The sequence below is a fragment of the Myripristis murdjan genome, chromosome 23 (assembly GCF_902150065.1).
Source record: "Myripristis murdjan chromosome 23, fMyrMur1.1, whole genome shotgun sequence".
Lineage (NCBI taxonomy): Eukaryota > Metazoa > Chordata > Actinopteri > Holocentriformes > Holocentridae > Myripristis > Myripristis murdjan.
The window spans coordinates 20,709,329-20,735,469 of NC_044002.1; the positions used below are offsets into that span (position 1 = coordinate 20,709,329).

Below are 26,141 nucleotides of genomic sequence, written 5' to 3' on the forward strand. Positions count from 1 at the left end.
ACACCTGTAATGCCTCATGGATAAAAATGTGTTTCTCATGGCCTAATAATCCTCTGAAGCCGCGGGAGAGGTCATTCCAAAGTTTTTTAATATCCTTAGCCATAAAACATTGATCAATTGTGGAATTATGACTCCAATTCATCTTGAAATGAATGACCGCAGGGGGGGTTTCCGCTCTCCCGCTATCAACTCCCCAACAAAGATACTTGAACTTTTAATTTCATTTCATTATTTATTCAAATATTCCCCTAGCAGCAAGAGCAAACCTGCAGCCAACTGACCGCCAAGAGAAAAAAGGCAAATCACCTCCAACACATCCTCCCCAACATTCATGTCAGCGTTCGGAGAGAATACAAAGCAGGTTTTGTGTGATTTCAGGGGTTTGATTTGCTTTGGGAGACTCACAGCGCTTTCAAGTGCTTCAGATAACAGATTCCACAAATTGTTAAGCATTTTAAAAAAACATACTAGTCTTTTCAACAAAGTAAGCAGCGGTTCTTCCTGTCAGTAACAAGTAAATAAGGACATTTATTCTCATTCTGCCCCTTTTTCAGTTACAAATGAACACAAATCAGGTCTGTACTCTAGATTTCAGCTCTCTGAAGAAAGGCCAGAGATGTCAGAGAGAGAGAGCGAACAAAATGAAATGTATCCATGGTGATGATTTCAGTGCCGATGATACCGGTGATGAGCCAGAGGAGGAAAGAGGACAACCTTCATCGATTCTCTTCATCTACTGAGTGCAAGTGTGGGCTAGATTTGAATGCTGAAACACAGACTAATGTCCTCAAAGATTTCCTGGCACCGTCTGCCCTGATGGAGACAGATATCAGCGTGGCAGCACAAGGTCAAGGCCGACTCCCGTGTGGACCGACCTGCAGCGCCGCCTCTCTCCTCTGAGCCTCTCAACTCAACATGTGTGTACAGTATACTGATGCAACACTAAATATAATCTTGTTTGCATTAATTCTGGTTAAATATGATGTGATCATGTGTGTGCCGACAGCAGAAAACTGATGTAGTGGGCATGCAGCTCCCAGGTGTGACTATGCCTAACTGTGTGAATAAGATGCAGGGCTGGTCTTTAAAAAAAAAAAAAAGAGGTTAAGTAAAGGTTAAATAAAACATCTACAAATGAAACTAGCATATGCCTCGAGATTCAAATGAGTGACTTTTGAGGAAACCACTGAGATTGTTATATGAATAAAGATGTTGCATGGACTGTTCGGAGGAAAGCTTGCAGTCTGCCTGTGTAATTTGAAATGCACAGTCTAAAGTATAGTTTGATTTGTTTGTTGGCTCAGAGCACCCTGTAATTTTGTTTGAAGAAATAGGCTTTACAATTGTCATCATTATCACTGGCAGTAGCAGCATATAGTACAACCAATTTCAATAAACATCCCAGTATGATTTAATGCAAAGTGCCCATTGTACGCAAACTTGAAGGTATCAGAAACACATTACTACTTTGTAACATCTATAATAAAACATTACCCTCCGATTAAATAAAGCATTGAAAAACACATAAGGACATTTATTTTTTCTCATCCACACAATAGAAAAAAATGATAACTAATGCATCCTCACATGTGGTTTATTTAACTAATCATGAGTTAAAGATCTACTGCTATTACTAATACTAGTAGTGACACTCTAATAATGTTAATAATAATCATAATGATGATAACACCCCCCAACAACAACAACAACGACAATGATAATGATAATAATGATTGTGTTGTTGTTATTATTATTATATTTTATCATTTAAATAGCTACTAAATTATTATTAATACCGTTTATATGGGTTATTATTATGATTATGTGTAGAAGTAGTAGTAGTAGTAATAGTAATAGTAGTAGTAGTAGTAGCAGTAGTAATACTAATAGTAGTAGTAATAGTAGTAGTAGTAGTAGTAGTAGTAGTAGTAGCAGGCTAATACTGCAATACCAACGACAACAAACTCAGTCCCCGCCCTAAGAATGCTCATTCACCTCTGGCCCCGCCCACTTGTCGTAATATCCTAGCAACGAGCACCTCCATTCTATTCTCATTGGTCGATATTTGGATTTCCGCCATATTCAAAAAAAAAAAAGTCACTCCTGCACCTCTGCCATTGTAGTAACACTTGTTATTGTTTGGTTGAGCATTTCATATATTATTAGTGACGGTTAGAGACGTGCAGACGGTCACATTTCAGATGGAGGAGAGCGGTTCGTTGACTCCAGAGTGCGGAAGTGAGAAACTGAAAAGAGAGACGAGCCGCAGGGACTTGAGGAGAAAGTTGTCAGTTGATGAGGAGGAGTCTCCCCTCGGGAACAGAAACAGTAATGTCCGACGGTGAGACCGAGCTACACCTTCACACCCTAAGTCAAACTATCACCAGTGAGCCGTAAAATCACTAATTTGATCATTTATCCAGGAAAACATCCTTAGTTTAGCCCACTGCGGGTAAAAGGCTGCCTTTCAGCTCGCATAGACACGCTGCAGCAGCAAGGTGAACGTAACCTAGCTTACACCCCTTCACCAAATGGAAAGGGAGGTTATATATATACATATATATAGCTTAAATGGTAAGATACCAGTGTCCAGTCATGTCATAAACCCTTCTAATTTTCCATTTAATACATACCTGCATTAAATGGTCCTGGATAACCATGTGGGGTGCGTAAAAACGCCACAAGATGTCAGCAAACGGCTACTGCTGGGCATCCTCTAACCAAGATAGTATATAGCTTGGCACTTTTTTTTTTTTTTCCTCATCCCACCACTACCTTGTGTTTTCTACCTTTTCTGCTTTGCCTGCTTTTAATTGGACATTTTGGGTCATCAGTTTAAGTTTAATGTGTGTTGTGAACAAAGCAAATCGCTATTGTTGTTGCTCTGCTTGTCCCCAACTCCTTGCTTTATTTTGATTTGCTTTGCCAGGGCAGCACATGGGCATGCGATGCTTTATATGAGATGGTAGACAGCTCCTGTCATGGAAATTGTGGTGTGCAAACTGTTGCCCGTGCTCACAATGTTTTTTCCAACCTTGTTTCCATGTATTACTTGAAGACAGAGCAGAAAATGGAGCACTTTATATATACAGTTAATCTCTATCCAAGCAACACAAACACTCATAATGCCTTGGTAATCTTCTTAATTTATTAGACACAAATGTATACTTGAGTAGTATTCTTGAGCTTCCCGAGACATTTATATCAATACTATGAGATTTATATTTTAAGCTCTCCGACTGCAGGCAAACATAATCATAATCATTATGTTTTGGGATAATAAACCTCTGAGAATGTTTATGTTGGACTCGATTAAAGGGCTTTCCATCTTGTGTGCCAAAATAGCCCGGCCTTGCCCAGTGCCCACTGGCTCTGCAGGCAAACATGGAAAAAAATCACCCAGCTTTGACCTTCATAGCAAGCTTTATGGAAAAAACATTAAAGTTAATCAGAGAAAACAAGAATTTCCCTTGACAGATTGGCATTTAAGACTAGACTGCCAGTGGGACCTTGAGTCTGTGGTCTGGGTGCCAAGCATGTGCAGAATTCAGTCGAGAGAAATAAATACGGTTTGTTCAAGGACTATCAGGCAAGTACAGTCGGTGTAGAGCACCATGACTGAGCAAAAAACGTTGTCACATGAACCCCTCTTTGATCTCAGTGAAGATCCAATGAGTCAGATCTTCACTGTCCCACAGCACAGGATGACCATAACTTATCTGCAGTGGGCTGATAGGGTTATTGATCAGTACCAATACCTCAATGATTATATCACTGTAACTCATTTTCTGTTCTGTATGTCTCAAAACATGTTGTTCTCAAGCCAAAAAAGCAAATTACAAAGTAGAATCAAAGCGTTTTTTTTTATCATGATATACAGACTTTTCACGAGACATTTCGGCAGGATCTCTAATTAGCTGGATTACTCATCTCTGTTGTGAAGGTGGGAGTTTTATGTCAATTACAGGCCAGCATAAGCTCTGCCAGAGACCTGGCCGTGTTGCACTTTTGCACTCGTCTGCGGAGGGCGATAAAAACGTAGGTTACTTGATGGCACTTTCAAATCAAGCAAGAGAATAAGCTGGTATTTTTGATGCGCTTGTCTTCAGACAGTTTTTGAAAAGAGCGACTATATGTGCACATCCTGCAAAAGCTGATACAAAAAACTGCTACCAGTGACAAAAAGAAATAGTCCGCACATTGCATTAAGCTCCCAATAAGTTAAGCTGAGAGGCTGCAGGTTTGACTCCCTCAACAGTCAAAGTTTGTCTTTAAAAAGTCGTGTGCTTGCACCAGAAGTCACTTTTTGCGAGCTGCTTCTGGATTAGAGAGTTAAATCAATCATGTACATGACATATAGATTTTTTTCAAAGCTTTTGACTATAATTGTCATGTGCCAAAGTGGTTGGTTGTACAAGTTGCAAAATTTTACCAGCAAATTATGTTATTGTCATTCAGTACAACATTACCCATGTGGACTGAAATGATGACTTCTGCTCGGTTGGCGTAATTCTGCCATTGACACCCTGAACAAAATCTTTGGCCTGGTTGCCTGCTGGATGATGTAGACCTATCCAGTGTCAGCTTTGCCAATTCCCATGCTTTGAGCTGTTTTGAAAGGTGATAGCCATTGTACGTGTTTCTTTTTTATGTGTACGTGATTGATGTCACTGCACGCTCGCCATTGCCACCAGCCAGGGGACAAAGGTCTCTTTTTTGTGCCTTTGTGCTTGTTTCTGTGTGTCGCGGGAGCTGTGAGTCGTGAGTCAGTGGATTAGCATCACGCTTGGCCCTGCCCTTGTTTGTCAATGTTGGTTCATGTGAAATTGAAGTTTGTGTAGCACCGCCCCCACCTGCACACCCTTGTCCTCCCACACTTTTTCTCATGAGCTCACCACGCCGTACCGTAAACACCGTGTCTCGCCTCAAGTCAAGATATGTTATACCGAGTGTTTGGAAAGATGAGTTGTCGACAGCAACATTCCCATTTTTACGATGCTCAGACAACTCCCTAAAAACATGTATGCTGCTCTGTTCCTGTGTATTCAGCATGACATCTTGGCAGCGAGCGTTTCCGTCTGTTCTAATTTGTCAATATTTGGATTTCTGCCATTGTCAATCACAGCCATACATACATCTACCACTACAACAAGATTTTGTTTGACATAACCAAAAGGAATGTATATGTGAAATTACCCTCCCATTTGGTAACGGCATGAATATTAACCCTTTTATTGTGTATAATCAGATCATAAAGGTGCCGGGCCTGCTGTAGTCTTGCAAACCATTCATAAATAGTTGTGGCTTTAGCAAAGGATTAGCAAGGCATCTGGTGTATTGTCAAGCTTCGTTGGGTATGTTTGCCTGCACACTAATGATTGGATTTTAATCCAACATTAAGGCAACACTCAACTGTTCAAATTGTAATGTATAGGCCTATAACTTTATTTTACGGTAATTGGAGGAAGCTCATAATCAGAGTGGTTAACACAGCTAGATTTCTGTTCTGTCTTTGATTTATGTAAGCAATTTAGTCAGATGTAAACCAGGCTATTAGAATGCTGTCATAAAACTGATTACTCCCAGTAATCAGGGTATTGTTGGGTGCATGTCAAAGTACTCATTTGATGGTAAACGGTGCAAATGCTAGTGCTGATGTTGCTGTATTGTTTTTGAGAGGAAACAAACTATGCTCCAAATGTAATGATCCACTAAATGCTGAGACATTTTTTAAACATTTGCTTTTCTGGGAAAACGCGCACAGATCGTGCATGCAGTTCTTCAGAAATGCTCTGCCTCACATTCCTACCTTTCCACACGCTGTCTTGCTCAAGGGCATCTCTGCAGTAGCTGTGCATCTCTCATCGAGTTTACCCACCCACATTCTCCCTGTCATTCTGAGAGCAGACCTGGCAACCTTCCGATTGCAAGCCTACTTTGCTGAAATCTTGGTGTCTGCCACTTCAGACAGACAAATACTTTTTTAAAATCTGTTCCCATAGCGCTCTCTTTAGAGCAGTTATGTGGAATAATTGGTGAGATATTAAGTGAGCGAGAGTAAGACCAGTTACACTTGATTATACGCTGTCATCTCATCCTCTGCACATCTTTCCTAAGCAGCTGTGGCCAGTGGCCAGCGGCTCAGCTGACGTATAATGCTGCTGTGGCAAAGCATGCCTCATGGGACAGTGCCTGTTATTTTTCTACAACATGATGCAGCGCAGTAATTTGGGCTTGCGTGGAAGCTGTGCATATTCTTCAGAAGCGTTAGACTTACCATCATTCAGGTCACCACCCACGGTCTAGGTGAAACAAGCATCTTGTTGGTAAACATCCTGCATGAGTCAATGTTGTGTTTCATCTTACACACCTTCTCGTAACAAACTTAATCACTGAGATTAAGCCATACTCATTTTAATTACACACTAGCCTAAAGTGAAGCTTTTTTCTATAGAAATTGTCATCACTGCCTTGAAATGACCAAACCACAATCAACTCAGGGGACGCTCCCTCTTTTTTTTAACCAATGAGGTGCAGACATTTACTGGTGCTCATTAGAGTGCAACAATAGCTTCAGTTCATCCAAATTACACATAGCCACTTGTAAGAAGCATCAAAGTCATAGTACCCTGACAATATTTTTATGATTATAGTTTAGACATAAGGTGTATGCATGTATGTATGTCTGCATATGCTGAATGTTGAACAGTCCAAAAAAGAAACTAAAAAATGAAAATAGCAATACTGAAATGCCTAAAAAACAAGAAATGAAAAACTCTTTTCAGGTTGCATTTGCTTAATTATCGGAGGAGGCCTTGCTTTTTGAATCTATTCAGTATTTCACAAGAAAACAGAAAAAAATAGTAAAAATATGAAAAAAATGAAACACAGTTGCTTGTGTTTCTTTTAAGCGCAATACTGCTTTAAAAATTTCATGTGTCCCATTTTTGTCATAACTGATGATCACCCACAGTTCAGCAACCTCAGTATGATTACACCAGTGTTGTCTCACACTCAGAGGACAGACAGAGGAAGGAAAGGCGAGTTAATTTAACACCTCAACAGTTATTTCCAAACAACACCTGTAGCGACCTTTGACCCACAGCTTGCCACCATGCAGGACACCCAGGGAGCCTCCTGTGCTCCTTGTCTCTTTTCAGCTATTGTTGTCACTCTGCAGCCCATGCAACATTCATAAGGTGTTTATCCAAAGCACCTTACAGTAACAACAGTGTGTACATTTTCAGCTTGGGTGGTCCCTGGGGGAACTGAACCCTGTAACCCTGCCCCTCCCACTGAACTCCACAGGACCTGTTTGCCTTCATTTTGTCCTTTTCCCCTTCTACTCCTGTTTGTTTTTCTCTCATCATTTGTATATCTCTATGTAGTAGTCTTACAGGCCCATCATGCACTTAACCAATAATGGTTAAAGTGAGAGGTGTTTTTTGGACAACATCCAAGTCATTGCAGATCAGTTCCCGAAATCACCTGTCAATCAAAGAGTGCGGGTAGGACTGTGACGTCTTTCTTTTTAGATTTTTGATGAGGGCTTTTTTTTTTCTTTCTTTTTCTTTTCAGCCATGGCCTGTCTACAGTTCTTTCTCAATTTGCTGTTTAGAGCAGCGAATGTGAAAGCTTTCATAAAACTGGATATACTGTGTGTAATATCATTTCATTTGGCAAGAAATAATTTCTTTTCAGTATTCCTACACGTCATGCAATTCCCATCATTTAATAAATTAGTGTTTCGACCATGATGTCTTTTTCGATAGAGAGGTCTTTACTATCTTGAAATGTTGATTCATGAATTGTTCATGAAATAGTTCAACATCTAAGCTATGCAAACACTAGATTGCAAAGAATGACTAATGAGTAGCCTTTACACACTGCTATGTCCAGTCAGTACTGGGAAGTGGGTGAGGGAGCAGTGCTGCATGCTTCCTGCAACGCCTGGATAGCTGTGGATAGACAGTTGCTGTGTCACTGGACAGACGCCACCTGGAGCGGCAGCAAGCAGGCCAGCAGAATGACTGGAATGACTCAGCCTTATGAGCAGCTTTACCAGCAGCACTTGTCGGACACACACACAGGACAAGTGTTTCTGAGGGGTCCCGCATTCCCAGGATGTTGATTCCTTTTTAGGTTCCCTTGATTTTAAGGTTCCTGGCTGTTCAGTTGTTTTGACAAGATTTAAGACAATTTGTGAGCCCAGATTACAATGTGAATGTCAAGCAGTGTAGGAAGGTAGGACTCCAGGCGCCGATGCAGAAGTCAGTTTCATAACTGCCTGTATGGGCTGTTGGCGCCTGTGTGTGATGATGCCCTGAAATAATGTTCCACTCTGGAAGAACATCTCACTTTCCATGTACATTTTCTCAGACATATACTGTATTTAGGCAAGTGTTCGGTAAAACCAGTTAAATTAAATGTATTTATATATCTGAATCCCAGTGGTGAACAAGGCACACAGCAGGAGCCACTTTGTGCATTTTAAAGGAAACTGTGGCTGAGATTTATATTCTGTATCAGCAAGTTACCCTCAGTGCTCTCTAATGATTTACAGTCTTCTTCTGTTTCAGCAGTCCTTATGTTGAGGCAGCAGATCAACTTTGAAGTCAGTTTTCTGTTACTGCTTTTTGCAGGGCGGTACAGGTCCCGGAGGTGGCTGATGTTGGCAGGTGATGGTTTATGAACTCATATGAGAGTCTGCACATTTAACTCTGAAAGAATGTCACCAATGTGAAATAGCGCTGAAATAAAAATCCACTTCAGTTTTTTTAAGTATGCTCCGATACCACTTTTCAACGCTGACGCCGAGTATAAAACTTTGACCAAGTGCCCCTCCAAATCCATTAAATACACTGAACAGTGGAGACTTGGCTTGGACCATCAGTTTGGGGTTGTTTGACAAATTAATTGATCTAAAATCCTTGATTTTTTTTCCCACCTTTTGAGAAATATGTGCATTTGTGTACCCAAAAAAAAAAAAAAAAAAAAGACAATTTGCTTTTATTTCTGACATGTTACACAGCTTTTGGTATCAGATGTTAGTCTTTGTTAAAAGACTTGACATATTGACACATTTTAATCCGGTATTGATAATTCTAACAGTGCACCCTTAGTTTTTGGAGAACATAACCTGAACTTTGATGCTGTGCATGCATTTTTTTCCCTCTGTGTAACTATTATATCACTGAGAGCAATGTGTTGTGTAATTGTCCTCTATGTGTCCTTATCGGGGCTAACCTAACATTAATGCTTTAATAATCAGGCATGTTACAGATAAGTCACTGGGCGTGAGAAAGATTTGCAGTATGGCGGGGTGCTGTGGGAGGGTTTCATCCCACTTGTGACTCCCAAAAAAGGCAAAGCTGCTCCCCCATTAGCAAATTCCCAACAAAATGAGACAGTTGGGCCTTTCTTTGATGTCTTTGGGAAGGAGGAAGGTGTGGGGTGACGGGCTCCTCCTTCACCTCATAGGGGTATGTGAATGTAAAGCACGACTGGAAGTGAGCAGGCTAGGCTCAGGAAAGCTCAGAGACCTTTGTGGTTGAACAACTTCATTTTGACTGAAGTCGTCATGTTTCCATTCCCCCTCTGACCGCGAGTACCCCCTTGGGTTGGTCCTGGTTGGGTTGCTGTGTGACCATGCAGCAGAGAGGACAGCGCTGCGGCTACACCATGCTGAGGCTGTGGTAGGTAACAGCCAACTTGGACGGAGGATGGGAGAGGAGGCCTGTGTTTTTTCAGGTCACGTTGGGCCTCTGAGTCACTGTTTCTCTACCACCACCTGAATGTTGTGAGCTCACCTCTAAAACAGCTTTACTCACGCTTTGGCTCATGTTGAGGTGTTTTAGGGCAGGAATTTAGGCCAGGACAGATTGACTGGTGATTTAAATCCAACTGGCGGCTCTTGACTCTGCTGGTGGTTGTCTCTCAGTCTTGTTTCTTGTTTCTGCCTGACTTCACCTTTTGAAATGGCGTATAGCCCAAAACCTAGGCCCAGAGTGGTAGGCTGCTAAACAGGCCTGTAGGCAGTACGTCTTTGCAGGTGAGGACAAATCTCAGTTCTGTCATGATTCTGACAGTCTGTTTTCGTCTCTGTCCTGCAGGTCACTGCGAAGAGGAAGCTCCTTCACCTTCCTCACCCCAGGACCTCAGTGGGACTTCAGTCTGGTGAGTACAGGCCAGACACTCTGTTGGCCGATAATCTTAGGCCATTTGCAATGCAGACACATACAATTTGCACCTACAGGCACAGAAGCTGCATTCTAAAACTGACATATTCTTATTTTGAGAAAAAAAACTGCTAAACTGAATAAAACTGCCAAACAACTGCATCTATTGATAATAGTGTAGATTTGCCGTCCCTGACCAAAGCGACATATGAACAAAAACTTTGCATGTTATAGTTTTTAATTTAATTGTTCAGTAGTGTTCTGGTGGAAATGTAAGTGAACTTTTCATTTAAATGCTTTAAATGTTTTGCAGATTTTATTCAATTTTGGGGGGCATGAATTGGTCAAGATATTGAATATCAGCACAAAATGTAGACAATGGGCAGCTTCAGGGCATAAATATCAGTATTGTATCAGCCTTTACCACGGCATAAAGTTTGAAACCCCAGAGCTGAATCATAATTAAGGTACTTTTTAATGTTAAAATCACAATACCTTATTTTTGTCTCAATATTTAATCAAGAACTCTCTGATTCTCACACTTACATGATTTTGCAAGATGGATCATAGCAGCAGAAATATGGCATGCCCACTTTATTTAATTTACAACCATTATGCAATATAATAAACTTTTTTGAACACCTTTACTGTCCACACATGCATACAGGTTGGCTTTTGGCTGACTTCTGTCCTGTCGGGCAGACTGGGAACACACTGTGTGCCGGTTCCCGTCATAATGATCTGTTTTGGCTTTAAATCTTGTCTTGGAGTTTTCAACAAAGTCACGGAAATGGTAGCGCTGTTCATTGTCACAGCGATGAAAGGCAGCTCCTATTGGCCTACAGCCACTGTAACCTAGATAAAACATTCAGGAGGGCAACACACTAACTTTTCTCCATTTCATTGTTTAACGTTTGAACACTGGAGACTTTGGGCTTTTTTTTTTTTTTTTTTTTTTTTTTTAAGAATAATGCTCACCAAATTGTACATAAATGCTCAATGCTTAGTCAAGATCTTAAGGTAACAGAATTACATTAACAGAGTTTGTTTTTCTGCACCCCTTGCTTTGTTTGCATTTGTTTATTTTAGTTGAAGATTTCGTCTGGAAATAGATTCTGAGTTATGATTTTTATTGGCATACCTCTGAATAAAAGGACAGCTAAACGATATGGAGCTATCTTTGCACTGACACAAAATTGGCCTGAAAGTTGAGAGCATTATATTGTCCGTTGGTGAATCCTATCTACCAAGGCCCTCTTAAACTCCTGGACCGGGGTTTTGGTATATGTTTTCACATCACTGAACAGCCTTGGTTCCCGTACTTTGGTTTCAGGGATTATCAGACGTGTTAAATCTGTGAAATTTGCTCTACACTCCAGCTTTCTCATGGGTAGTTCATTGCATTACATCTGAGGTTCTGTCTGTATCTTCATCTAATCCCTCATTCAGGGACTGTGATGACTGTTGTTGCGTGACTGTCTGATGACTGACGCAAAGCCCCCTGGGACAGCCTCCTCACATAGCCTGTAGACCAAATGATAAAAAAATAAAAAAAATCCAGCCTGTTCTGGTTTCATACAACCCCCCCACCAGCCCACCACCAAAAACATACTGGCTCAAAAATCGCTGCTGTTTCTCATGGATTGGCCTGTTTACAGTTTATAGTCAGCCCTAAATGAGATGAGCTGATTAGAAACAGATAAAGAGAAGGAGAAATTTGGACGGCAAATGGCACAACGTTCTCATAGGCATTCCAGGATTTATTGCTGTCTGAAACCCTATCTGTTGCTCATCTGAATGCACAGGATGGGAAATAAAAGGAGGGCTTCGGTTGGGGGGGGGGGCAGCGGCACTTTATCTCGTGCCAGCCTGCTGCCTTTGATTCTCTTAACATGTTGAACTGGCACGTTTAGATCATCCACCAAAAACACATGGTCCTCGTTAGCTCACCCTCCAAATTGCTCTCCTCTCCTCGCCAGTTTATCTGACATTTATAAATCCACCAAATAGCGAGCGATAAAAGAAGCCTGGAAAGGCCTTTTCTTCTCTCTTTGTCTCATCGCCACCCTTATCTCAGCACCTCCCCTTGAAACTTGAATGAGGTTTAGCCAGGACTTAGAATAAAGTTTAGTCAGGTCTTTGGGCTTTGAAGTGGTTAGGGGGGATTTTTTTTTTTTTTTTTTGGTCTCTTGTTGGGGCAGGGCCTCATGTAGGTGGGGGTATGACGGCCCTCAGGCGAACCTTGGAAGGAGGCGAGGCAAGCATTCCCTGAGCGCTCGGTGCATTCTCTCAGACTACATTAGGCGAGGCCTCAAGGGGTTTTCTGTCATGGCGAGAATGTGAATTAGGTTTCCAGCTCAATGCCAAGGTGAAGCACATCAAACCAAAACTGCCGCAGGTGGAATGCGAAGGTAATTAATAACAGCAGGAGTCGGATGCAGGTCTTTCTGCCCCCTCGCGCAACATGTTCGGGCGGCCAGAGATGTCAGAGCCGAGAGTGGCCTGTCTGATCACAAGCATTCCAGCTTTAATCAGACGGCGTGATTTAATATGGCTTTTTGCTGCTGAGGCGCATCAGGTTTTCACACAAAACATTCATAATTACAGTGGGAAAGCTTTGCCCATATCAACATTTATATTCAGACCAAAATGGGCTTTTGTGACCACTGCCTGTCTGAAGTCCCCCACATCTCAAATTCCTCACCATTCCACCGCGCGCAGGATTTATGTCTTTGACCCACAGATAACACTTAACTCGTCAGACTATTCTATTCTCCAGGGGAAGCTTATTCATTTCAATGAGAGAAGCCATTACCGCTTTATCATTCCATTGTTGATGCATTGCGCTTTGATGTTGTTACAGTTCAGCTGTTTATGTCTTGGATTTATATGACTTAATGGTTGATGGTGTGTGCAAAACTAAACTGTTGTTTTGCCCTGTTCTTTTTTTCCCCCCACCAGCTCTGTGTGATGTATTTGTGACCATGAATTTTTTCAACAGAGAATCACAGCACCAACAAAAGTTTATTCTGTCATACTTCAATCAGCAGCGGCTCATTTAATCTCAGTTTGCTGGAGGCAAAAAGCTCCTGATATAAAACTCTGCACCTGGTTTGCAGTCTGGCTAAACAATATAGTAAAGAAATCATACTGATGTTATTTTGATAGATATTCCTATTGGGATATGACTCACGATTTTAATAGGAATGGGATTTTTTTTGCATCATAATTTTCATTTTCACTGGAAAAAAAAGCATAAAAACGTCTTTTCTTATGCCAGGACAATACGATTTGTAGGCTAAGACATCTCTGTTGCACCACAATACGCTAACACATTTTACATTTATTAAAAAGCTTTATATTGCTCTTAACCATACTGTGATTTTGATAATATTTCAATCAGCATTAGTTTGCAGCCGCACAAATGCATTGCTGATTAAGGAATAAGCAGCGTAGTTCCCCAGTTCCCAGTGACCCTGTGCGCAAAGCAAACCTGCTGAGAGTTTGGCCCTGGTTAATTGCAGAGGCCTGTGTGTGAGTGTGTGTGAGTGTGTGTGTGTGTGTGTATTCTGGCAGCAGACCAGCTCATGGTTTTATTGTGTCATTTACATGTGACTCAAATGGAGCAGAACAATGACGGGAGGGGAAAAGAGGGTCGGGGGAGGCCGCTCCACCCAGGTTGTTGCTGCCGGGGAGGGTGGGAGTGGGGGTTACCCCCGGCCCACACAAACAAACATTTCTCCCTCCCTCAGTTCAATCTGATATGCTTTTTTTGGCAGGAATGTTAGATAAGCAGCATCAATATCGCATTCAATTTAAGAGGGGAAAAAAGACTAAACACAAATTTAATTTTGGAATAAATGTGGATGGACGAATCTATCTTTTCTCTCTTTCCCTTTATCTCTGTTTCTCTCTCTCTCTCCACCCCTTCCTCTCTGTACAGTAAATATTTGTCTTCCTTTTTCACCAAACACCAAACATTGGCCCAACGTGTTAAACATTTCTTGGCCAGCTTTGCTTTTGTCTAATCCAGCTCCAGGTTAGGATGAATGCTCTCTCAGGTCAAAAGGGGGGTTTTTCTTTGAACATTAAACCCATGACATCATAGTAATACGAAACTGTATAATTTTGTGTGGGCTTCAGCAGGCACGCAGCAAGAAAAAAATAAAAAAGAGGCCTCTGTCAACTGTCAAAAAACAAAACCCTCATTCAGTCGGCCTGAGACTGTTGCAACTTGTGCGCAGTGTTTCTTATCTGTTGTTTGTACACGTCATTGGTTTTCAAAGCGGGGTCTGGGGACCACCAGGGCTCCTTAGGGGTCTTCCAGGCAATCCTCGTCAAAATTAGTTTGATTTCACTTTCATTTAGATGTTTGTGAAAGGCATCTGGACTCAAACACAAGCAATTTGACTGTTAGTTTGATTATTTTCTTGTATTTCTTGTTTTTTTTTCTTCCTTTCATGTTTTTTTTTTTTTTTTCAATTTTCCCATAATTTTCTTGTAACTATAATTAACTATAATTTTCAGGCCATTTCCTTGTCTTTTTTTACTTTTTCTGATTTTCCGGTAATTTTTTGGTCAACTTCCTTTTTTTCTAATTTTCTGTTAATTTTTACTGTTTTTTACTAATGTCCTGAATTTTAGAACATAAGTAAAAAAATCTGATTAGCACCTTTTCCCACTGTGTTTTTAAGGAACTCAAGAGAATTTGCAGAGGTTTCAAGGCGTTAATTCACTAGTGTTAATGTTTTAATCTCACCAGTTTTAATTTATTTCACAAATAGGCATATTACAACTGGCTAATTCCATAATTAACACAATCCAAAGTATACTCCCATTTTCATCTCAGGTAAAACAACTTTAAGAGTGGGTCCAAGGCTTAATGAGAATCAACTTGGATGTCCAGAATATGAAAAAGTATGGATCTGAGGATCTGTTAGGCGCTCCCTCTGAGTAATAAAACGTAGGCCCTGCCACAGTTTCCTCAGACTTAGTCTGTCCATGAGCAGAGAGGGGGACTGTGTCTGTTGGGCCAGAATATTTACATAGAACCCAGCCCGCCGTTTGAACAAGTCACTGCTTGGTGTGTTATTTCTCCGCCAAAGCTGCTGATGGAGACGTTTTCAGAGGTGGCCGAAACAGGACGGCTAATTTTCTCCTCTCATTTTTCCCCCCGGCGTCTGTGTTTTGATATAAAGATTATGCTCGTGTCATTTTTATCTCATGTATAAGACCCGAGCTTAAAGCAATATTTTACTTGGAGGGAGCATTCACACTTAGCACGCACACTTCACGAGTTCATGGACAATGAGCTGCTGACATCAGCTGATCTGTGCTCACCACCGCTATTCAGGCTTTTTTTTGTTTTGTTTTTATGGGGGGGTCTTTGGTCTTGCTGTTCATTTGTGTGTTTGGATAACCTAGTCTAAATATCAGGCTGCTAACACACATAACATGCATGCACACGCACACGCACATACACATGCAGAAGTAGTGCGTACGCTGTAGCAGTGAAATTAACCTGCTGGCAAACTTACCTTAAAAGAATCATCTGCCAAGAATAAGTTTTACCAGCCAAAATAATTAATAGGCATTTTTCATTTTTCAGAGTCAGCTAAATGTTTTTTAGTGTTGTTTCATGTATAAAATCAGGTACAGTGTGTTAATTTAAAACTCACTCCCAATGCATCCAATTACTGGGAGTAACTCAGACCCTGATTAATACAGCATACATATATTTTTATATTCTAGTATGAAAGACAAAGATATAAAGAAGCTAATTATTGTTCCAGTCATATAGTGCAGTATTAGCTAACTAAGGCGTGTCAATGTGTAGCCTTTATTGGCACAGTTTCAACCATCGTTTCAGGTGTCATTGAAACCCATCGTTATCACAGAGCACTAATGGCAATAGGTGATTAGTCTCAGTGCTTTAATGTCCTTCTTGTTTCTATTGCTTTAGCTAATGCCCTGTCAGCTAGTACCCCCCCAATTAGTTTGAAAGCCAAGAGTGAAACTCCTCTGCTGTACTCGGTCATAATGCAAAATGAAGGTCTGTTGATTAGCAGTGAGTTAATGTTGTTACACAATCTTTTGTCATCTGCTGCTCCACTCACAGCCTCCTATTGAGATGCAGCCGACTCTGAACACACTGCACCATTCAGTGCTATGTTTAGACTAAGAACAGCTAGAGCACTTGGAATGTATGCTGGGAAAAAAATGTTCAGTTGACTTCGGTGACTAGATACCTCTGTAAAATTTTAAGTATGTGGGAAAAGTAACAGGTCTAACAGTAAAGGAGGAAGTGTCCCACACACCTTCAACACAATACAAACAAACAGGCAGACAGCTCTGTCATTCTTCGTCAGCCACTCCTGACCATTATGTGTCCGTTCTGCCCTTCTTCACCTCGCTGGTCAATCAGGTCTTGACGTCCTGTGTGTCCAGCCAGCAGCAGTCTGGCCTCCCTGCTTAATGGGCTGTAATGACGGAGCCCAGGGGGTCGCACAGGCCACCCCTGCTCCCCAGGCCTTATACAACCCTCTGCTCCACCAAGCCAGACCGCTGCTCTGTTCTCACCTGCTAACTGGCTCTCCCTGACTGACCGACAGTCCACACGCAGGTGTTAAAGTGTCTCTCTGCCTAATTAACCCTTTCCTGTTCCCAGTAGGACCTCCAGCAGTGTCCATTGTAGCTCTGCCATAAAACCTACTTGAGCAATGTGCATAATTGGTCTGGGGTAAGAGTGTGGAATGGAGTGGTTCTAATTGTCTCCACATCTAAAGCTATGTCCACACTAAGCCAGGTAAATTTGAAATTGGATCTTTTTTGAGGGGCATTTGGAAAACGGCCTAAGTCAGTGTTAGAAAATTGGGCTTTTCACTCTTTTAAGTGTTGACATTTGAAAATGCCAGTCTGATGTGTGGACAAGAAGAAAAGGAGCTTTATTTTTTAAAATGCTGGAATAGGATTGTCATGTGATGTCGGCCCATCCAGCACCTGCACGCATGCTTGATAGTGGAGGGGCATAAGGGCATTTCAGTGTGGACAACAGGCTTTTGGAATACAGTCTGAGAATACTAGTGCGGGAATTTACTCACCAATTTTTTTTAGTTATTTAGATATTTCATTGTGCAGGGTCTCTTAAACCTTTTTTACCGTAAGGACATCCAAATACATGAGTATTAGACAATGTTTTTTATCTCAGTTCCCTCTAACTGAGATATTATAGATTTAGTGATGATTACACAGAGAAGTGCTTGAATTACACTGGCATTATGGTTTACTGGCAGTGGAGAGAGAACGACAGCAGTGAGAGTGAAAACTACGATCAGAGCAATCATTCCAACATATTCTCACAAGTCTCCTAAGAATTTAAATAGAAGTGACATTTAAATTATTCCCTGTTCTTCTGGCAGTTGTCCTGCTGGTCCCCAGGCAGTGCTTCGGGAACCACTTTCCCAGTGTGTATTGCAGACTCATGTTATGCGCCTGTTTGAGTGGCACAGTTTTTCTCCCATTCTCGGTCACAAGACAGTCAATATTTTCCAGTACGCAGGATATGGCTTTGGTATGAATCTCTTGCCTCATGTAAGGGCTGAAAGAGTGTTGTCTGTTCGTCTTTCCACAGAAGCGGAAGCGCAGAGAGAAGGACGATGGTGACGCAGTCAGCCTTTGCAGCTTCGATTTTAAGGTAAAATGGGTCACCAGGCTTTACGCTGTATGCCATGCTGACCCCAGTCCCGATCATAGCAAAATAGTTCCCAGTCTCATTAAGTCCATGCACACACAAATAGATGTTTGTTTGACCACAGACCAACATTTAATAAGATTTTTTCCCAGAAACCTGAATTTTGGGGATGGTTTTTTACTTACGTAAATGAGGAGAGTGAAACCTGTAAATATAGTCATTTGTGTACATTAATTCCATACCTAGCTAAGGAAATAAAAGTCAAAACCTTTTTTTTTTTGCTGTTTGTTTTGTTTTGCTTGAAGCCCCCAAGTCCCTGTCAGGACCCCTGCAGGTCTGCAGACCCCACACTGACAGCCACTGATGTAGACAAAGGCCAGAGTCTGCCAGACGATGCCTTGGTTTCATGAAATGACAATCACCATTTGCCAATATGCAGGAAGTGACTCGTTTTGGTTTCAACCTTCTTGATACATAAAAGGCCCGGAAAGATTAAGCAGTTCCATATTGGTATCGGCATCAATTGATAGAACTTATTACCGTATGTAAGAGGAGAGAAGTGCAGAAAAAGTGAGCCTCTCTGCTGGTGACAGAGAAGAAACTAATGATGAACTGATTCAGTAACTAAAAAAACAAACAAACCACTTTTAAGTTGTGTGGCACTACTTCAAAAAATAGCTGTTGTGTAATTCAGAGGAAAGGTGGAGTTATTGTAAGATTTTGTAGCATCTTTTATGACAGTTGTATTGTTTCAGATGTTAAACAGTTGTTGGAAGCAATTTATCCTTAATAGTACATAGTAGAGAAGTAAGAGAAGTTCTGTCGAATCTGTCAAATTATAGTGTCAGCCATATTTCAGTTGCAATTTCGTCAAGAAAAATTTTGTATTAAAATATTAGATATTTACTGGAGAGTGTGACCACTGGGTCAAAATCCAAAGAAGTCTGTGTGTCAGGGTTCCCCTCTAGTTCACAAGAACTAACTCTAACCAACTTGTCCAGCTTTACCCATGAGGTTTCTGGTGCTCAGGAGCGGTTTCCCCTCTGACTGTACACATTCTTACTGGAATACAAGTTTTCTTTTTAGATTAGGGTTATGTTTTTGTTGCTACGGAACATTTGATTGCAACATCCAAAGCAGATTGCTCAACTGTTGTTGATTCTGTATACGATCTCTTTCTGTATCTGAAGTCTGTGCTAGTCTTGTTTATTTAGCACGTATCATCCACATGCCTATGGTTATCACTGACCAGCCATCTAGATAAAGCCGGTGTTTGTTTGGCGCAGCTACAACAAGAGCTTATTGAAGTCTGCTGTTACACCAAATTAGATTCTGCAAATTAGAAAAGATGAAACTCAGGAGGAGCAAGATTGAAAAATGCATTTCATCTGGTTGTGGGTGTGCTGTCTGTCCTGTTTGTCTGGCCCAAACACACACAGACACACACGCCAATGTGTAACTGATATTCCGACGTGGGATGATCTCTTCATCATCAGGCACTTTTGGTGGAGTCACCATCGACATCCAATCAAATTGTAGTTGTTCTGTCCTCTTACTGCATTAGGTGGGAGTTAATACATTAGTATCACTCATACATTCCTTTGGCTGTTGACACAAATATACAAGATGTCACACTAAGCTTCTCGTCCACAGATCAGAGTGGTTGCTAAATCCCAAAAGTAACCAGCCACTTTTCACTTCTACCAGGCAACTACGCTCTCCAAAAACAAAAGGTGCTGAATGGTGGTTGTTTACTCAACCAAAGTGGCTTTATAAACTTACTAGTAACAGCCCAAGTCTAGCAGGGATGCACTGGTTTCATTTTATTTGTCTAATTCTGATTGCCGATTCTTTTAAAAGTGAAGCAACTTGCCAATACCAAACCCAACACCGAACTTTTACCTTAAACTTAATTTTATTAGTTAGCAGTCCTTGCATATAAAACAAAGGTTTGCCTGTCCTAGTACATAGATTCGTCACATTAAAACAGAGGATTTTTCTTTTTCAAATAAAACTGAAGTGCAGCCTCTTACCAAAAACTGTATGCATTACAAAAAAAAATCATGCCTTGCACATGACAGGTATAATCTTAATCTGTTTTTCTTTTTTCTGTTTTGGACCTTATTAAAGGGCTTATATTATCATTATTATTATCTTCTTTTTTAATCAGTGCATGTGCTTGGTGACAACCAATCAGTGCTTCCGTAAGTGTGTTTAAAGGAATATGTCAAGTTTTAAGGATTGCCCAAGTTTAATCTACATTCATGTTAAAATTCCTATCATCTGCCCCTATTCCCTCAGACACTGACTAATCTCTGTTTCTGATCACTGCTTTTTTCCTCCCTGTCCTCTTTGATATGTTTGGATATGAAACTCGGCTGTAGTTCACTGTGGCACCCAGCATCGGCGTGCTGGCGGACAGACCAGTCGGCACTTATAAACAACCCTCCTCCCTACTCCATCCATTCTGCTGACACACAGGCAGTTTTTGTCCTGTACCCACATGAGATGGATTAGTTAAGATGTACAGGCCAGGCGACTGTAACCAGTTTGATCAGTTGCTCTGATTGAGCTAAACAAAGCTGAAACAGTGTTGTGAGGACTGCGCTCAGTCTCCAGGGCCGCTCCTTGATTTAAATCAGACCAGCCCGGTGTTTTCCTCTCTTTATTTTCTTTACTAATTCAGCCGTTACCAGTGGATCCTAATCCGCTCACACACACTCTTCCACATACAGATGCAGCTGTTGTAGAAATCATACCACTTGCTGCACTTTTGGCTGCATTTTCACAATGGCTACCACTGTGTAGACAATTTGCTCATTGTTATTACAAGTATTGGCCCTTCACTGATTTATCAGTATTGGGATAGCGTTCTCTTATTCCACTTTTGGCGTGGTCAGTGACAGTTTGGGTTTGAAACTGTCAAAAAAGCCAGTTTGTTCTAAAACCTTGTATATACTTTGTAAGCCTGTATTTAGGTCAGGATTGAGCTATTTCATGAGAAATGGTACTATCTGTAGCATTACATCATATCAGACAAATATTCTTTATTGTAGCCCTTTGCCAAAAGCCCTCCCGGGAAGGTAAATTTAAGGAACATGGTAGTCTTATCTTTAATCTATACTCTCCTGCAGTTACCAACACAAGCATCAGAAAATACCCGATCATGCCCATGCGTGTAGATTTACACACCCTGATACCCATGCAGGCTCCAGTAACACCAATCTCCTTCTCGTTCCCAAGAAGTGGTGTGTGGCTGCGCAGTTGTAGTCCATGTCAACTCACCTTCATTACTGGTTAGCAGTAATACCTGGGACTGTGATTCAGCTTCTATAAATGATGCACATTTTGTTTGGTGTTGCAACACATCTACTGGAAAGTGAGCCAGGATTCCATGAAAAAACCCTCTGCTAGAAATGAAACCTTTTGAAAAATGAAACCCTCACTGCATGAACACTGATGGACCATGAATTGGTAAAAATGTCTATTGTATGTCCTGGTCTCCCATCCCTACCTCTGATCCCCCCACCGCTCCCAAAACTTCATGGCACATGGTGCTGATTTGTCTATCCATTTTTTTCACTTAATTAATTATTTGTTCAGTCTATAAAGAACAAAAATAATGCTTATGGAAAGTGATAAGGGCCTAAAATGCTCACTAGTCTTGCTTGCTTAGTCTGACCAGCAGTCAAAAACCCCCAGATATCTTTTATATGATATGAACGTAGAGAAATAAGACAGTCTTGGCATTTTAGTGATCTTAGGGAAGCAAATTCTGGGGTATGTACTCAATAAATGACTAAAACAATTAACCAGTTATCAAAACTATAATAAATTTCCAGTTTCCGGTTGATTGACAGACTGGTTCATTGACTAATTGCCTCGGCACTACAGTTCACACTTCTCAAGACGGTGCACTGTCCTGTGTGCAGCAGCTGAGGGTATCTTGGTTTGATCTGTCTCCAAATAGCAGGCCAGTTTCACTGTCAGTCTGTGGTTCTTGGTTACGCTGCTCTGTTTGGTAGCAACCAGGTTGGCTCTGGGTGTGGGCACTTTGACAAAACAACACTGTTGAGTAACCTGGGGATGTTAGTCTGCTTTGAGAACTGTGGCTTGCATTGTTTCTAAAAGCTGTTCTGTGACCAGATTAATGTGACAACTCCGCACCCCCCTTCTGTAGTGTCTCTTCAGCTTTATTTAAGTGTTGATACAGAGTAGTTTCAGATATTTATAGTTGTTACAGTAGTTTTTGATGTTTATAGTTGTGATGGTCAGCTTTTAGAGTGGTTTTGAAAACAAGTGGGGATGAGGAGGCAAACGGGGAACTTTGTGCTGAACACTCTTGAAGTTTTATGAGCCTAATGGAAAAAAAAAAAAAACATTTGTGATTGCACCTGGCCACTTGGTAACCAGGATGACATACGCATCCCCCCATTCCTCTAACCTCCAAGCTATGTTTTTCACTTAAAAATAGCACAAGAGATATAAATACAACGTTTGTACCAGTTTGGTAAACAGGAGATGCGGACTGATTGTATAAATAAACTGTTGAAGTCCAGAAAGATAAAACCCTCAGTCCAGCAGCCCCCTCTGCTTCCTGTTTCTGCTGGCCTCCATCACCAGAGGGCACCAGCACCTCCACCAGACTGCTTGTTGTTTTAAGACCGCCAGTCAGTGCTCCGTAGTGTGTGTCTTATGCCCTAAGCTGCAAACCTAATGTCTTCCCCAGAGCTGTAATTAGGCCCGGCTGCTGATGTGGAGGGTATTTTCTGTTCTGTTCAGCTCCTCCGGGCCCCGGGGCTCAGTCTGTCCCTGGCACGGCATGGGTTAGAGAGCGGTGAAACGCCGTGGCTCACTGCATTAGTCATCCCACCCCATCACCAGTGCTGTAGCCTATGGTGATGTGTGTGTGTGTGTTGCTGTGTAAATCACGCCCGTACTCCAGCTGCAGCTCAGAGTGACAAGGGGGCGTAGTGGCCAGGCAGGCCCGGCCATGTTGTGTTTAGTTATTTAATCGTGGCCGGCCCACCCCCAGCCTTCTCCAGACATACAGCTGATTCAGCCTCAGGTCTGCTCACACAGTGAGTAACTACAGGACTGCACAAACTGTCTTCTTTAGGCACGCATAGACTACACACACACAGACAGACAGATAGACATTTGCCGGTGTCTCCCACTGACTCCTCAGTCTGCATAGTTCACTGCATCGCTGTCGTACCTCTCACTTGTCTCGCTTCCAGAAATTGTTCTTCATAAACTAAAATGCGAGGATCGCTTGCAGGCGTGGATTTTTTTTTCTCCGACCTGTATTCCTGGCAAGAACCGGAAGTCCGTCCCACAGCCTTACCTCAGCCTTATCGACACTAAACTCTTGCATAACGTTAACCAACACGTTAACCAACACCTTAACTTGATGGTGTCTAACCTCATGCCATGACTTAACTATCCGGTTTGATGTGCTAAGCACAGAACCTCTGACAGGAATATGGGTTAGGAAAAAAATCACGCTGCTTGCGGCCCCCAGATCGACTTTTGCCACGTCCACACTAAGCTGGGTAAATTTGAAAATGCTGTTTTGGTGTTCCTGCCATGAGAGCATTTTCAGAGCGTTTTCCAAAAGCCCAACATCCACACTCCACACATCCACCCCAAAATGCTTCAAGACCCCTAACGAACATGCACAAGCCCACTTGCACGGCCTGAGCATGCTCATGACTACACTGAAACATAGATCACATGACAAGCCTACGTCAGCGTTTCCAAAAAACTCAATTTTCTCCATCTGTTCAACATCAACATCAAAATAGTATGAAACACTCGGGAAAGTGTTTTCCACAAGTCCTGTGTGCCTTCAGATCCATCACGTCCAGTGTGAACATGGCTCTTGTTTTGAAGGCACAGCGGTGATGTAAGCCAGACGTGGCGTCCTGTTGGCCTCCAACAGATGATCCTTTCTGTCACAACTGCTCAGTCAACAACCACAACAAACAAGGTGTCAAACCAACATGCAGTTCGATCAGCGTCTGGCTTTTCACACACACACACACACACACACACACACACACACACACACACACACACACACACACACTCTCTGCATGTAGCCAGTGTCTTGCTTCACGCCTCCATGTTGACCCAGGAGGATGAATTAGAGCCAGCGCTCTGGCAAAGTAGTCTCATCCATTTGCCGTAAACACATACACACACACACGCACACACATTTTCACACCTTGACTTATTAAGTGTTACAGCTTGCAGTGTCTCCACTTTGCACTATGTTAGCCTGTCCATCAGGCCCGACACCTCTTCCCTCTGCGCTCCATTTGTGCAGCAGCTGTACGGGTGTGTAGACACTTTGGCTTCAGGTGTGGCTGTCACTTCCCTAACCAATGTTTCAGCCTTTCATTTTGGTGTCTGTCTGGTCGGCTTTCCTCTATGGGTGTGTACATGTGCATGAACTGGGGACACAAGGTTGATTTCTGTCCTGCTTTGTCTTTGTTTGAGGCCGAATCTTACAGTGAAACTGCCTTAAACACGAGGCTTTTAAACCCTATTATTACCAATCAACAAGCCAGTGGTAGTTGCAACCTGCCCCCGACACAGCTCAATATACAGGTTTCAGCTTAAACATCTGTGTGTGTGTGTGTGTGTGTGTGTGTGTGTGTCAGAGGGCCTGCACTTTATTCTAATTGATCACCCTCATTCAGCTGATGAGGCTGATAACAGCTCTGTCATTAGTCAAACCAAACAGCAGACAGCATTTGCACTTTACACCCTCCACAACACAGAGAGCTACCCCAGCTTTGATTAACTGCACTTTAACAATGAAAAACTAAATAAAAAAAATAAGGTCTATTTTGTTGTTTATTTGGTTTAATATGAAAAGTGTTAGAAATATTCATTTATTTTAAGATGTTAGTGGCTGAAAGGTCCTGGAGAACTGATTAAACTTTAGGCAGAATAAGCCCTCTGTATTTTTGAAAAAGCTGCAAAGTTGTGCATGTATGGTTTAAGTTTTTAAAAGTAGTGACAATGTCAAAACATTTAATTTCACTCCAAATGTATCCAGCAGTTGAAAATAGTAACCAAAAAAAGAAAAAAAAATTTTTATTTAAGTTCATGCAACAGTACAACAAATACTTTTAACCAATACTAATAATTTTGACAAATAATTGTGGTCACAGTATCTAGAGATCACAATACAAGTAATTATTTAAGTCATTGTTATACTTACCTACGTTCTAAGCTTTCATGTTAATTTTCATTTGTTTTGGCCTAACTTTAAAGTTAGTTCTCAGAGTGTCATTCATTCTAATTTCACAAGAGATTTTCCTGTTTTTATTTATTGTACTTGGCAATTAAAAATATGCATTTTCCTGGAAACTTTCCCCCAGTTAATGCCCATTATGTCAGACAAGATGCAGTTTTCTTCCATCTTTAAGTAGCCCGCATGGAAATTGTTGGTGTAAACTCTTCTCAGTAAACCTCTCCTCATGATTTTGAGATTCTCACTACTGTTTTGAGCGTGTGTGAATCAGACACAAGGAGCTTGCGGGTTTCTTCTCTTCACTTCCAAGTAAACTGATCCCGTCTCATTTACAGCCATGGGAGGGCCGTGCATAGCTTGCTCCTCCCCCGTGCCTCTTCCCAGTATAAAACTCTCACTCCCGCTGTCCACCTCAGACCAAAGTTTAGAGAGTGAGACAGAGTGTGTGAGAGGAGCTTCTGAAAGCCCCTATCATAAGGGAGGACAAGGAGGAATAAGGGGAAGGTGTATTTATTTATTTTAGTTTTTTAAACTCTCATAGAGTCCTTGTAGTCAGTCATTTTCTCTCATGTGGATTACTCGGAGCTGACCTGACGGGATTAAAGTGGATATTTTGTTTCTACTGAAAGCTATGGTGGCTTACGATGAACTGGGTAGCTTGGTGCCTATCAAACGGACTCTGCAAGTGATAGACTACCAGAACCAAGCTAACAAAGAGTCAGAGGTGAGTTGCATGGGAAAACAGAGACTGTGTATGTGTGTTTTTGTGTGTGTGTGTGTGTGTGTGTGTGGCAGGGGGTACTTTTATTTGTGTGAACTGCTGGTTTTGCCTTTCAATCTTGTGTCTTTCGCTATCAGTTTGACCAGAACTCCCTTTAGGTGAAGTCATATCTTTCTTATCAGATGTGAGTGAATCAGCGCCTAGCCCTGTTCTTATCTCACCTGGGCACACAGGGTGCATGTGTGTTGACGTGCTTTCAGTCACCTTCTACTTGTGAGATGAAAC

General features: G+C 41.6%; 1 protein-coding gene across 1 annotated transcript in view; it reads left to right on the forward strand.

The window, feature by feature from the left end:
* Positions 1-2,122: 2,122 nt before the first annotated feature.
* Positions 2,123-26,141, forward strand: part of net1 (neuroepithelial cell transforming 1) — a 31,769-nt gene continuing 7,750 nt past the window's right edge. The window contains 3 exon segments of the mRNA XM_030046160.1: positions 2,123-2,341; positions 10,113-10,176; positions 17,809-17,871. Coding sequence (XP_029902020.1) covers positions 2,202-2,341; positions 10,113-10,176; positions 17,809-17,871 — 267 coding nt within the window. The 5' untranslated portion in view covers positions 2,123-2,201.